We start from the raw sequence: 15,108 nt of genomic DNA, 5'->3' as shown, positions 1-15,108 counted from the left end.
ATTAGAAAAAAAACCCTTGTTCAAAGCCTTCGTGATCACATTTCTATTCATTCCAGTGTCTTTCACAGAAGTCAACAATAGGGTCTCTTCCCAGAGGTACCTGTTGCCATAACACTGGACTTAGAGGCATCATACTTTATACATCAAGGGTGTACAATTTTCAACATATCATCCACCTTTGTGGTTTCAGCACAGTTTACACAGTGGATCGAAGCTCACAGCACGTTCAGGAATACTTGTACAATATCCAAGTCATCTGAGATCAACAGCCTTCGAATGAGGCTGAGCTACTCTGCAGATTCAACCTTTAGGTGGTAGCCTATACTTAAAATTCATTTTGTTTTTTGATTCTTTCAGATAAATCCCAAAATGTGTCATTGTCATTATTACAAAACAGTTAAAATCTGATCATGAAAGACAATTCAAAAATCAGATTTTTTAAAAAAAAAAAAGAAAAAGCAGTTCCAATATTGTAGTGGAATATGGACGGACAAGGCGTGAAGAAAATCTCTTGAAGTAACCCTCAGTTTACACCTGACAGTCTGTTAAATATTTGTGTATTGTGTCTATGTCTATATATCTATTGGTTTATACATGTCTGGGGAAAAAAGCAAGTACAACCACACTGTATAGGTTGTTTAATTGTTGCACCAACCCTGTAACAGCTCTGTGTTTATATTATTATATTTTATTCAACATCCTACTTGTATGAGCTTCTCTAATACGTTACTTTCTCTCCTTTTGCCATATTGCAATTCTTTCCATGTACTCAGTTTCTTGTTATTTACCAAGCTAACTTGGAAACAGCCAAACTGGCCCTAAGCATAAACACCTTATTAATTATGCTGTATTATTCATATTTCTAAAAACATATCTAACATAGCACACTTCAAGAAGCCAAATTGCAGTTATTAGAGCAAGAAAAAAATAGAATAAAATATATCGTGTGTAGTAGTTTCTTTGAATGTGTGTCTCATTGTTAAGCCTTAATTGGTCCTTCTTTAGAGATGATAGCTGATGTTGCAGATTTACAGTTAATACTCACCTTCTCACTTAAGGATTACAGTCTTCTTAAAAACTCCATATTGTTTATTCATTTTGCAGATGTTTCATTGACTTCTTGTTTTTTAAAGCCGCTGCATATAGAATTTGAAAATTTATGACTTTGTGTTCCCCCGTTGTTATATCATAAAGACACTGTGGCAGACAGCACTTCACACCACTACCTATCAGTTGTCTGCTTCCACATTGTTAGACTTGGCATACATTTTGCTTGTTTTGCTGTATTTTCTTGGCAGTTAGTGGTTAGAGGCTCAGAAGTTGAAAAGGTCTAGTAATTGCAGGGTTTACAGTTCCTGGCTTGTGTCTGTGTCTTTGCCGATCTCTTCCTTGCAAATCAGATGATCTGCTTGCAAACAGGGTGAAATACGAATCTAACAATGATGTGAAATGATTCTGTGTTACCAGGTCAGGAAGACAACTAAGCGAAGTCTTTGTCCAGTTACCATCCAGGAAAGAGCTCCCAGAATATTATGAGCTAATCAGAAAACCTGTGGACTTCAAAAAGATCAAGGTACATAAACTTTGATGATGCAGCAATTAATGTGAATGAGGCATAAAGATGGTGATGATGTTGATAGTGAGCAGAATAAAAAATCTGCAAGCTTTAAGTTGATGATTCAAGTGCAGACAGTCCAACAATAAATGTTCTTCTATCGTAATTATAAATTTGTATTGCATTTTGCAAACCAGCAGCTTTATGTTTATTGTGTGCTTTATTTATTTTTAGGTTCATACTGTTGTTAGGTTTACATGCATTCATTTCAAAAACATTATTTTTCTCACACTGTATATTGATGCAGCACCTCTAGTCACCCACTCTCTGAAACACTTTTAGCTCCTGTCTCTTTAAGCCCCCCCTCCTGAAAAGCCCTTTCTGCTCTGATTGGTCAGGTTCCACAGGCCTGAACAGGCAGCACAGCTCGCAGCTCATCTGGGGATTTTAGCTTCCGAGTTTAGCTACACTGTTCTACTGTGAATATCACCCCAATAACTGCTTCAAATCAAAATCTTTACCACTGTACACATTAGAGCATGAATCCTATCTGCATAAGCCATGGACTCACTGCAACTTTGTAACAATCTTTGAATGGTCTGAACAGGCTAGCTGCCGTGTAATAAAGTTACACAACATTGCTAAGCAAATGAATTCGTACAGTTTGAGCATTTCATTTTCGCGCATAGCTATATAATTAACCTTTAAGGCATGCCTATTAAGTAAATTTATATACAGAAGCAATACAGACACACACAAAAATGGGTGAGGATTCTGAAGTAGAACAGGCTTTGTATAACAACAAAGGTAATGCTAGCTGAAGAAGAGCTGCAGTATAAACACCCAAAAAGCAACATGAAACTGGCATCCAGTCCACTACTTTAAATGAGGCTTAATGTTCACACAGTTTCTCTTGACTGTCTCTCAACATTACATCAGTCTAACATGTCCCTGAGTCTGTGAGAGTAGCCACATTAGCCGAGCAACATGCTAGCGCCAAGTTAAACAGACTAACCAGCAAAATAAACGACATAACATGACATAAAAAATGGCAAAACGTACAACTTCCACGTTCAAAGTCAGGTTATGCACAGCCAGTATCAATCCATCTTTGAGCTTGTCCTGTTACCGGTCTTATTGACAAAGCAGTCCAGTGGAGTAAAATGCACACACACAATTCAGTAGTTTTCGAGTTGTTTCAGGGACATTTCCACCACATTTCCATTGAAGATAAAGTTAATCCACTGAGTCTAGACATCTTCAGATGTGGGAAGTAACTGAAGTCCTGTGTGTTGGTTCTATAGAGCTGCAATAGTCGATCAATTCATTGAACTTGATCTTCAGAAAATTCATCTTCAACTATTTTCATAGTTTAAGCGTGGTTGAGAAATGGGAATGTTTGGTGGTTTTCTTGGTCTTGCTTGATGAAATAAAGCTAAATATTTTGGCTATTTATAAAAGCTATTTTAACATGTCAGTTTAGGGTTTTGAAAGTTGTTCTGTCTATTTTTTTTTTTTGCTATTTTGTGACATTTTTATGGACCAACAGATTAATCGAGAAAGTCAAATCACACACATCACATCATACTTGAGTTTAAGCAAGGACACACTGCTTTCTCAGAACCTGAGAGTGATGAGTGTGAATCAAGCTGTTGCTCCATGCTGATGTTTTTTTTTTCTGTCAACAGGATCGTGTGAGAAACCATAAATACAGAAGTGTGGGAGACCTGGAGAAGGATGTGATGCTGCTTTGTCACAATGCCCAGACCTTCAACCTGGAGGGATCCCAGGTCACAAACTCCTCCGTGTGGAACTGAAGTTTCTCTGATTTGCTTTTTCTATCCTTTTTTCCCCTTTCTGTGTAGTCAAATGGTGTTGTGTGTAATGAAGAGGCAGATCTGCACGTTCACACTCAAGTAGTGCGGAGATAGTCAATTGCTAATTAATTGAAAGAAAATTGTCAACATCTTTAATCACAAAGTAATTGTTTTTTGAGGAAAAGTAGTATAAATAGTAAACATGTGATTCACACTCTTCAAGGAAGTGTTTATTCCATTCGATCTTCTTTTTCTTCCCCCCGCAGATATACGAGGACTCCATTGTCCTTCAGTCTGTGTTTAAGAGTGCCAGGCAGAAGATTGCCAAGGACGAAGAGAGTGAAGACGACAGCGATGAGGATGATGACGACGAGGATGAGTCAGAGACAGAGGGTAAGACACATTTCTCAGACATGTATACGAATGCACTCTCTAGTAAGCTTTTGGCTAAGAAAGGTCTATTCAACTGAAATGTCTGACAAACATAATCGTGAAAATAAACATAATGTAAAAGTTTTATCTATCAGTCGCAGCAAAAAAGGAAAGTATTTGTGTAAAGACACAGAATGAGCAAATGTTACAAAAGACAACCAGTTTAATTTTTGAGTAAAGCCTTAACATGTCCAGTTTGTTAGCTTCCAAACATGCTATTTTTAACATTGATATTAGGGTTGCGACTAATTGCTGTCATTGTCAAGTAATATGATGATTGTTTTCACGATTAGTTGATTGTTTGTTCTCAAAATAATGAAAAAAAATTCCAGAACAATAATATAAGACAGATAAAACAACAAATACTCTCATTTGAGAAACTGACGTTTTAGCTCAAACTATGATTTTGATTCTAAAAAGCTGTGTAAAATAGAGCTGAACTGAATATCATTTTTAAACATTTGAAGCGTCTTCTGAGATATTCGTAGCTTTGAATGTCTGCTGTCTTATTTTATGATGTCATCATCGACAAAAACAAAGAAGCATGTTGTCGTCTTGTGTTTCACCACGGGATCATTTGTTGGCCCCAAGCAGCCAGAATAACACTGTACACTAGCCATAAGCTAGCAAGCAAGGGATGGCACCAACAGTGTGTGTGTGCGTGCGTGCATGCGTGTATTTGTTTTGTGTTTTTGTGTTGAGCCTCTGACTGAATTCAGCACTTACCAGACTCCAGTTCTTTCAGTTATTCCCTCCTGGTCTCTTTTTTCCCCTCTCCTATTTGTACTTTAATAAAGTAAAGTACATTCACCCTCCAGGAAGTCCAGTAAGCAGTCGACAACAAGAGAGACTAATTACAGCACAGGTTTAAAAATAAAGTCTGACCTCTCCTCCAGCCAGTTAACAGCCAGATCAGAGCAGACTCCGGTGTATCTGGGTGTTTATTCCTCCAGAAGCTCCGGTCTGCCCCCGGCTTTCCAGAGCTCTCCGTCTCTCAGCAGCTGTCTGTCGGCTTCTGATCCCCTGCTCCGCCTGGTCCTCCCCACACAGCACTCTGCAAAGCCGCGTGCATTCGAATGTTGATTTAGAATTCAAAAGTGAACGTTATGAATGAAGCTTCCAACTATTTGGTACAAATTAAAACAGAATGCAGTGATTCATTTCGACCTCCATTCGATTGAATACAGTACAAAGATATTTAATATTGAAACTGATTCATTTTATTGTTTTCATTATTTTTGATGTTTGCCACTGTGTTACAACACGTTTTCTTTGAACAGCACTCAGTAAGCCTTTTGGAACTGAGGACACTAATTGTTGAAGTTTTTGTGCTTGATTTACAGCTTTACTCGCTCAGCAGTCCGGGGTCTCCTTTGTTTGGATTATACGTTTCATAACACGGCAAACATTTTCAGTGGGAGACAGGTCTGGACTGGACTTAATGTTTCAGTTGTCATTGAGATGGATTGATGTATATGATATAAAAAACCTAAAAAACCTAAATCATAATTTCTAAGGTGGCTGGTCAGTTGAACATAAACAGGTGACACCAGATATTATCATCCCGTCCACTGAACCTAAATGTAGGTAGAAGCTTAAATCAGCATAAGCTATGTTGTCTGCCTAAGAAAACAATGATAAAATGTTGTGCAAGACTTGTCTGGTAGGACCATCAATCACTCCAGTTTTCCCTTGTGCTCCATTCAGCCAAGTCCGTGCGGGTTAAGATCAAGCTGGGTAAGGAGGCTCGCAGCCATGACAAAGGCAAGAAGAGGCAAAGCCGGGCAAAGGCCAAGCCAGTGGTCAGCGACGATGACAGCGACGAAGACCAGGATGACAATGTAGGTTGTCCCACATGACTGTATTTTAATCATTAACACATCTTTCAGCAAAAAGAACTCACACTTACTTCACTACTCAGGAAAATGTTTTTTTGTTTTTCACTGTTTTATGAACTCAGCAGGTCTCCATCATATGAATATAATTCTGAATGGGCAAACAAAGTAAAAATTATTATAGCTACATGGAAAAGTCACTGACATAAATTACAACTATCAAGTAATTTGAATAATATTGGTGACCGTATCGTAGAAGAGCCTACAGTAGCAATTTATCTATCTACCCCTAATGTTTCCAAAGGGTATTACTGTTGCTACAGAGACATAGAATACACCACATTTGTTTCCAAATTTCCATGAAGAAATTATGAACACCGCTTCAGAAAGAAGAGAGCATGTTCATTGAAGAGGTGAAGTGAAATTGTCATAGTTTTATATGGAGTAATAACAGTTTAAGTATTGCTTTGTGCAAACAAGTAGCTACAGCAGGGTTTGGCTTGAAGAAAGCATCAGGAGAAAGAGTGTGAGTTCATACATTCATTCAATCTATAATGGAGACATGAAAGCAGATCGAAACAGTGCCAGCCACACTGAATCACCAGTCAGCCTTCATTTTCCTGGGAGATTGTACCTGGTGGCAGACAAAATTGCATAGTGAAGGCGAGGCTCATCGGCAACCCATCTAAATGCAGATGGTGTCATTATTCTATACTCATTATGTTGTCCAATCAACATTTGCTTCATAATGATGCATTAAACCAAAAAACATGTCTGTACAATTTAATCATCTAATTGTTTGTTCTCTGAAAGATCAGAAGAGTTTTGTACTGTCCCAAATGTCATGTTCAGTGTATAATAATATGAAATAATATGAAAAATATCAACAGCAACTATTAATTTGTAGGACTAATCAATAGTCTGTTGTGTCAGCACTGAGAGTAACTCAAATACTGACGTGTTAAATTGCAAGAATAAAATTGGCTCATGTTTTTGTTTCCTCTGGTTACTTTTCATACGTTTAAGTACATGTCAATGAAGCACAGAGCAACATCTGTAAAATTTGCATGAAGCTCATCAGACATGAAAACCTCCATCTTCTAAATCAGAGTGAAGAGAAACGACAGGCGGAGCATCGGGTGAATAATGATACAGCCCCAACACTGTTCATGAACTGAAAAACAACATACGACATGTAACACTGAACTAAAACTAGGTGTGAACAAGAGGAAAATGGCTGTTTGGGTTGTGTGCCATTAAATATTCTATTCTATTTCTATCAGGCCATTTCTCAGTCAGGACTGTACTTGATTGTATAACACGCCTGTTGTGTGTGTCCATAATCTAATTTGTTGGAAGCATACAATGAAAGCAGTAATGGGACATCAATCCATGGCAACCACCACTAATGTACCCATCTTGATGCAATTATCACCGTGTATCCTCTTCTGCCACCTGCTGCTTTTCTTATTTGTTGTGTGAGTGAAAGCTCGACTAGACTGAGTCGTTCATATACACATCAAAGAGGTCTGAATTTTTATCTGATTAAAGCAAACTCGGGCTGAAAGGACTGGTTATAATATGAACTGAGAATGCTCAAGTAGGGATGGTCAAGAGTAGATCGTTGACTCACAGAATGACGTTCAGACAGGTAACAACTACAGAGGCGTTGACAGCTACTATTCGCCTAGCAGCATAGCGTTGTGTGTGTGTGCTACACGCTGTGTAAAAACTGAGCAGCTCTTTGTTTTGATATGTGTGTTTGTGGCTGCAGCCACTGCAGAGTTTACACTGTTTATACTCCTCTGTGCTGTCTGCTTTGGTGATGTTTAATTCTGCTGTTTAAGTGTGGCTTACTTTATTTATTGTTGGTCATTTGTGTTTAATTTCCTAGGTTTTGTCCTTTTTTGGTTAATTCAAGAGAGACTGTACAGAAGAGGGCTATTGTATGTTTATGACTGATAGTCAGTGGTATGTCTGGCTGTAAAATCTGTGTGTACAAGTGGACTTTCTCTTGCTCTGTGGTGTGATCTGTTGTTGTTCCACTTGTGTTGTTGGATTGACACTGAAGGCAATTTTAGCCTAAAGGTGTTCTACAGTTTAACAGTCGGATCATATATCACCAGATCCTCTGTCACCAAGTCAGCTGTAATGATGATGATATCAAAATACCTCGTGTATTTACAAGTGTCCACAATCAGTGCCTGCCGTCTTCGTGTAAATGAGCCTTCTTCACTCTCGCATCTGGACTTCCAAGGTTGTATTTCATTATTTCTCTGGTACTTCACAACATGCTTCCACTAACACAGCCCCCTGAATTGTATTAACTCGGGCCTCTTTTCACTCTGAATTCCCATTAACTCGGAAGCAGGACTCCAGCTTGAGAGCATGAAATGCATTTTGTTTTCATTAAAAACAGCAGTGCACTGTTAAATCTGTAGGGATCAGAAGTTGTTTCCCTTCCATTAGATTTTGGTTAATATTCAGCACAAGTGAGAAGCTAAAGTGAGAAGCTCAGATTTTTATTCATGCCAACAGTGATACTGAACTGCAGGGTGTTTGAGGTTAATGTAAACAGCTCAGCCAAAAGAAGACCTTCACCAGAGCATGGCCAAAAGCCACGTTACGCTGTGAATACAAATGGAGTGAGGGATTTCCTCAGCTGTCCATCAGTCATGGCGGTAACAGATACTCGTACTCTTTGCGCAGGCTGTTCAGAGAAAACTCTGTGTGTCTCTTTAACTCTCATCCCACTCGCTAATCAACCAAAAATTTAACTGAACTTTACCTCCTGAATTTCCTGTGGGTCTTTATAAGTCCTCACCCTCCATCCCCATCAGCTTCTACTCAGAAACAGAATCTGGACAGCAGAGGATGTGAGGAAAGGCCAGTGGCTTCACTTTCCTCTGGAGATCTTTATTTGTTATTTCAGCGTGTTGACATATTCAGCTTGTGATGACCTGCACCACCTCTTGTTGATGCTCTCTACAGAAAATAAACCTTAATCATACGCCGTGCTTCCTCTTCTCCTCTGCCTCTTTGTCTGCCTTTAAAGTTCCCTCTGTCTTAATGCTCTTTATCTCTTTCTTTCTGCAGGATCAGTCAGACAAGAGCAAGAGCGACGATGACTGAGGACGTGATATTGTTTATAGCACTTAGAAACAAAAGTACAATATCTTTCATGACTGTCCTTCAGGTTCATATTCTGATTTTTTTGTTTTCATTTTATTTTACTTAATTGTCTGACGTCTGTTTCTCGTCCCTTATCCCACCAGCTTGGAAATGTATTACTAATAATCAATAAGCTACAGCAAACCCCAATCTGCTTATATTCCTGTTTTTAAGACAATTTTGTAGTATATTTTTTAACTCTGTGCTTTAAGATTTAAAATCTGTATGAAAAAAGGACAAAAAAAGGTCATGCTATACATGCTTTTGCTTTATTTGTACTTGCTTGCTTGCACATAAAATATTAATATCCAGTTTGCCTAAAATATATATATATATATATATATACACACACACACATACACAGTACCAAAAGTTTGGTACCCTCTCAGCCAACAAGCTCAATTTTTCTTTATTGTTGTTATTTTCTACATTGTAGATTTTAATACTGAAGACATCAAAACAGTAAAAACACATATGTGATTATGTAGTACGCAAATAAAACTGTAAACAAAGCACAATATATTTGACATTTTAGATTCTGCTTTGAAGACAGCTTTGTACACTGTTGGCAGTCTCTCAGGCAGCTTCACGAGGTCGTCCCCTGGAATGGTCTTGGAGGAGTTCTTATTTATGCTGAGACAAATGACGGTCCCACTGAGCTCAAACCAGATGGGATGGCGTGCCACAGCAGAATGCTGTGGTAGCCATGCTGGTTAAGTGCACCTTGAATTTTTAATAAATGGCCAACAGAATCACCAGCAAAACACTCCCACACCATCACACCTCCTCCTCCATGCTTCACCGCGGGAACCACACATGCAGATACCATCCATTCAACTTCTCTGTGTCGTAGAAAGACACAGCGGTTGGAGTCTGCTGCAGCTGCAGTCAGTTATACATTGATACATGCTTTAAGACCTTCATGACTGACAGTCGTTTCTCTTTACTTGCCATAATATGGATTTCTACAGCAATGCGATTATTTGCTGTATACCAACACAAGTGGTGGGCTGAATGCATTAAGAAGGCAAGAAATTGCACTAATTCACTTTTGACAAGTCAAACCTGTTGAAAAACATTTCTGGTGACGACCTCATGAAGCTGGTTGGCAAGCAGCTGCTATTCTGAAGAATCTTATATATAAAATATATTATTATGTTTTCGCAACAACATAATTCCACGTGTTTTTTCATAGTTTTCTTCAGTATTGATGTCAAATGTGGAAAATAATTGAAAAAAATGATCAAAAATAAATTGTGAGCCAGTGGTGATTACAAAAGAAGAAAAAAACCTTAAAGTTTTTAAACTTTTAGGAGATTCATTGTTTCACCTTGTGCAGTGCCAAATGTTGTGTTGAGAAACTGATTGTCTGCTAAACCCCTCCCCCTACCAGCAATTGTCCAATCATAGCTTAGCAACCGTAACCAGGCACGGTAGGCCTGTCGAGCTTTAGATTTCTGCACTTGTTGAAGTGGTGTGTGGTGGTGTCTTTTTTCCTTTCCAAAGCCAAAAGGAAAAGGGCAAGTTTTATGGCTGCCGTATGGATTTGTCAGAATAATGAGACAGGCAATATACGTATTTCTGTTTGAATCAAGCGCTTATTGCCTGTATTTTTATAAAATTCGCTTTAAAAACGTAAATATACAAAGGACACAGTGAAATGGCTAAACACACAGTCAGCAAATGTAAAAGTCTTTGTCTTGCTCATAGATCAGTTATAACTTTTAAAAAATGCCGAATAATTGTAACAGTAAATCTCCCACTCTTATCATTGTGAAAATGGAAGGCTTGACACACATCACTACAGTCGCTACGACGTGAGGGGCTTAGCAAACAGCCACTTATGAGACAACACGACAAACTGTCAATTGTTAACTTAAAAATGAATTTGAGATGGCAATGAACGCTGAATGCTTTTCTGAACTGCTTTTATGAAATGTAACCTTGCTTTACGTAGGCGGCACACCACTTAGGAAAGTCCATGTGTTTCCATGTACCCTTTCTCCTAATGCTTTCACGTTGTTGTGTATCAGAGCAGAAGCTTTGGACACTGTTAATCATTTTCTCACTCAGAAAGGAGTGTCAAGGTTATTTTAACAGAGGAACTGGCCTTCAGAGCAGTATTTGATTTCAGGCAGCAGATTATTGGGGAAACGCCATGTCTTGTAGAGTAAAACCAGCATCTATTGTAGCAGGAAATGTAGCTTTTTAAAGCATCTGAAAGCATGTTGCACCATGCGCTTCTTAACAGAATGTAAAGAACCAAGTCTTGGCTGGATTTGTGCAGACTATAAAGACTGTAGACAATAAGCAATATTACAAAAAACAGTATTATGGGATTGAAAATTAGATTTCAACTATTTTGAACAATGTATTGATTTCTACATTTGGAATGAAGTGTTTGTGTTCCCTTTATTAGTTTGAGCCCTCATTCTATCGGTTTATATGTTGTTTGTAGCATGGACTCTTTTGGCAATATACTGTGTACATGCAGATATATCATTTTTGTTTGTGTAATATGTGCTTGCCAACTCTCCATAAGTGTGACTTAATCTTTGCTTTCTTTGCACAGTGTCTTTGTGGTTGTATCTATAGCCCAGGGCAAATAAAATCTCACCGATTTTCAGCACAAAAAATGTCTTCTTGTTTTCATTGTGTGTCTTGGAACTGTCCTACCAACTGTTAGTGTAACTGGTTTTGCAATGCACACAACAGAGACATGCTGCAGGATGCCAAAACAAATACATTAACAGTGAACACACTGCAAATGCAGAAACAGTGCAAAGTCTAAAACACACAAACTCCAACAACAAATGCAACAGAAAAATGCTGCACGCCAGCCAACACAACAGAAGTTCTCCAGAAGTGTTTGTTGTTGATGTGAGCAGAAAAGTAAAGAGCCGACATGATGTACAAAGGCAGGCATTCTGTTTTACATTTGGCTTAAGTCTTTAAAATTAGAGGATACTTGTAAAACCCCATCTAGTTGTACAACCCTGATTCCAAAGAAGCTGTGATGCTGTGTGTTAAAAACACTCCAAAGACAATATATTTAACGTTTTACCTTGTGAACTTCTTTGATTTTATATATATACTTTTATATCCTCTTCTTTTAAACATATTATGACTGAGGCAACAAAAGACTGGGAAAGTTGTGGAATGCTCCAAAAACACCTGTGAGGAACAGGTAGATTGGTAACAGGTGACAGTAGTTGTTAGGGGTTTAGGGATTTCACTATCTACAACCCATAATATCAACGAAAGATTCAGAGAATCTGGAGAAATCTCTTCCTGGCAAGCCTGAAAACCAACATTGAATGCCCGTCACCTCTGTTTTATTAAAAAAATGCAAATTAATATCCTAAAACAAAAAAATACTTGTACCTGAGCAAGTAGTACATTTGGACATGGGGGTCTGGGGGGGTTGGGGGTAAGGATCCAAGAAACGTAAGAATTTCAGAAAGAGTGAACTTACCTATTGTGCGTTTGTCCAGTTTCTCCCTGTGGTGTATAATGAGCATCACAGCCTTACAGAGCTGCTGGCTCTTTAGACCTGTTTCTGTGTACTCCCGCCAGTATGTTTGTTTCCTGTACTTCATGCTGTACTCTGTCTGGGAAACAAACCCTGATAGATGAATCATGGAAACAGAAAATGATTGCATCCGGGACTCTCCATGTTGTTGCTCTGCTTGAGACCACTGGTCACCAGAGTGTGTGTCAGGCAAACTGTGGCCGACATGAAAATACACCAAAAACTTGGCCTTAAATATTTTACTACTACTACTACTGCTGCCCGACCTGGAGCCAGACATTTGAAGCACATGAATTACTTAAGATGCAAACTACCAAGCCAGATTTGTTCATATTCAAAAACAGAATATTCACGTACTCCTTCAGCTGATTTTGACAAAACCCCGGAGTCTTTCTGATCACACTGAACACATGTACAGCCAAATTCTCTTATTCAGCTGACTGAATACTTAAACTGATCATTTACGGCAGATTTCAGATGCACAGCCTTCATGCTGCTGACGTATTCAGTTCTTATTAATGTGTTTATAAAGTTTAATGGTGGGGAAGGCTTCATGTAAACACATACCTCAGTGTAATGCTCAGAGCCCGGCAAGTGCCATCGAGGAAAAACACTAAAAAGAGTGTGTCCTCTTGAATCCATTATTCATGTGCACAAAAAGGTAATTAGACTCTAATTACTTTGTACAAGGTTAGTTTTCAGTTTCCTGTTCACAATTTTGCAAGAATGATCATTTAAAAGGTTCTTGTAAGTCTCCAGCATCTTTATCCTGTTTTTATGGTGATAACAATTTTGACCAAATAAGCAAACAAGTTTAAAAACAACAAGGAGATGTTTGTTGATTTCAATTTCATTTCCCCTTTAAAACCAACCTTACTTTATTCTCAATTTCTTTGTTTTCTGGAGTTTTTTTTTTTTAATGACACTGACACACACGGGTCTAAACCACTGCAGGGACCTGTCCGCTGTCGGGCTCATACTGTATTTCATGGCATCATGGCTGTATTGTGCAGCTCAGACACTGGAGGGCAGAAGGAGGGCCGTCGTACTGTACAGCTGGCCGGACCCTCACACTCCGCAGCACATCAAAACAGCTTTCCTTTTTGTATTCCTGCCATTTTAAACAGAGCCTCACTAAGCCAATTCCCCCTGAAGAATGACCATCCATCGCCCCCTTTTTATCTCCCGCTTTGAAGTGCCGGGCTGTTGGGATAGACTTGAGCCCAGGAAGAGAGAGGCAAATTGGATGTTAATCCTTGTCTGAGTGCCAGAGATGTCAGCCGGAAAAAGTCAGGTGCCAGTGCGATTTCTGCTATTCCCCTGTAGCTTTTGTCCAGAATCATCACATTCTCCAAGCAGCAGATGCAGGTCCTTCCAATCGCAAACTGATTCAGGGAATTCCTTCCTAAAGACTCATGAATGGTGATCTGAAAGGGCCAGGTGCTCTCTATTATCAGAGAGTCCGGCATTATCTGGTGTTGTAACCCGTCCACATTCAAGGCGGGAAACGGCCGCTATCAGTGCTAACTCTTGCACAACTTAAAAGGAACAGCGGGAAAAGGCTTTGTCTCCCTTCGGATTCCGGGGTTCACTATCAGTTTAACGCATGATCGGGGAAAAGGCTCATTTTTCTTTGCAGCGTTGAGTCCTGGTAGGATGAAAGGCCACATCACAGGCAAGAGGACAATGGGGCTTTCGTGCATGTACCTGGTTCCTGCAACAAACAATTCTTTTTCACCTTTTTTGACTAATCTACCAAATGTTTTGTCTATAAAATGTCATGGTGACATTTTCAAGTTGCTTATTTTCTCCCAACCTCAAAGGTGTTCAGTTTATAATACGACACAGCAAAGGCAGCCATTAATATTTGCTGTTTTGTTAAATAAATGACTTTAACGATCAATCAATTATCAAAATACTTTCTGTTGATCGAATATTCAATTGTTGGTTGGTTCAGCTCTGGTTGTTTTATATGCAAAGACTTGCTTTTTGATTGTTTCTCTTATTGATGCAACATGCTAACAATAGAAAACAAAGCAGCTTTACTACCTGCCTGCAGTAACACGTAACTCCTCAAACCATAGCGATGGACAAACCTGAAATTAAACATCTTCACACACACAGATTTGAGATTTCTGGAGTAGCACAGAAGCTACAATGCTTGACGGACGTCGCTCAGCGCCCTCTGTGATCCATGCAGTTTGATCCTTGTCATATATCGTCATATGTGCAGTTTTGTCATTCCATTTCTCCGTGCTGTAATTTTACTTTGGTTGTTTGGTTGACTTTGTCCCTTTTTTCTCCTCATAAAAGATCTTTTTGATGGACTTTTTTCTTTTCTGAATCAGGCCGTGAGGATTGAGGGGGTTCCAGGCTGCACAGAACGTAAAGCCTTTAGACACTTCATTCGTGAACTCAGACCTAATTTGTAGCTGAATGGCATCCGGTGCAATTACACACCTAACTGTGTTTAATTATCTCGTCTTCGTCTTCACCTTTTGCCACAGCTCTGTGGTGAGATGAGATCTTACTTGTTCGAGGTGAGAGGAGCTTCGTGTGCAGGGTGACTCACTCTGTCGCTGTCACTCTGGATTGTGGCCGAGCCACTGAGCCGGACCAATCAGCGTCCTATGAGGAACTACTGGCAGCTACATGCTGGCGTGGTGTAAGTGTGATAACAGCACGACTGTTGGTTAGATTTTTTTTTTTCAAAGGCAGCTCCTAAAGAGGTTAGCATAGATCAGAACTGGAGAGTATTTCTTTATT

The 15,108-nt window shown here is 39.1% G+C and overlaps 1 protein-coding gene across 1 annotated transcript in view; it reads left to right on the top strand.

Annotated features, from left to right (window-relative positions):
• smarca2 (SWI/SNF related, matrix associated, actin dependent regulator of chromatin, subfamily a, member 2) overlaps positions 1-11,437 on the top strand; it is a 50,069-nt gene extending 38,632 nt beyond the window's left edge. The window contains exons 30-34 of the mRNA XM_041936228.1: positions 1,468-1,573; positions 3,244-3,345; positions 3,639-3,765; positions 5,512-5,645; positions 8,736-11,437. Of these exons, the coding sequence (XP_041792162.1) occupies positions 1,468-1,573; positions 3,244-3,345; positions 3,639-3,765; positions 5,512-5,645; positions 8,736-8,771 (505 nt within the window). The 3' untranslated portion in view covers positions 8,772-11,437. The remainder of the gene's footprint in view (positions 1-1,467; positions 1,574-3,243; positions 3,346-3,638; positions 3,766-5,511; positions 5,646-8,735) is intronic.
• Positions 11,438-15,108: the final 3,671 nt, after the last annotated feature.

The sequence above is a fragment of the Chelmon rostratus genome, chromosome 5 (genome assembly GCF_017976325.1).
Source record: "Chelmon rostratus isolate fCheRos1 chromosome 5, fCheRos1.pri, whole genome shotgun sequence".
NCBI lineage: Eukaryota > Metazoa > Chordata > Actinopteri > Chaetodontiformes > Chaetodontidae > Chelmon > Chelmon rostratus.
Note: the sequence above shows the minus strand (reverse complement) of the source record. Positions and strands in the feature narration are given on the sequence as shown.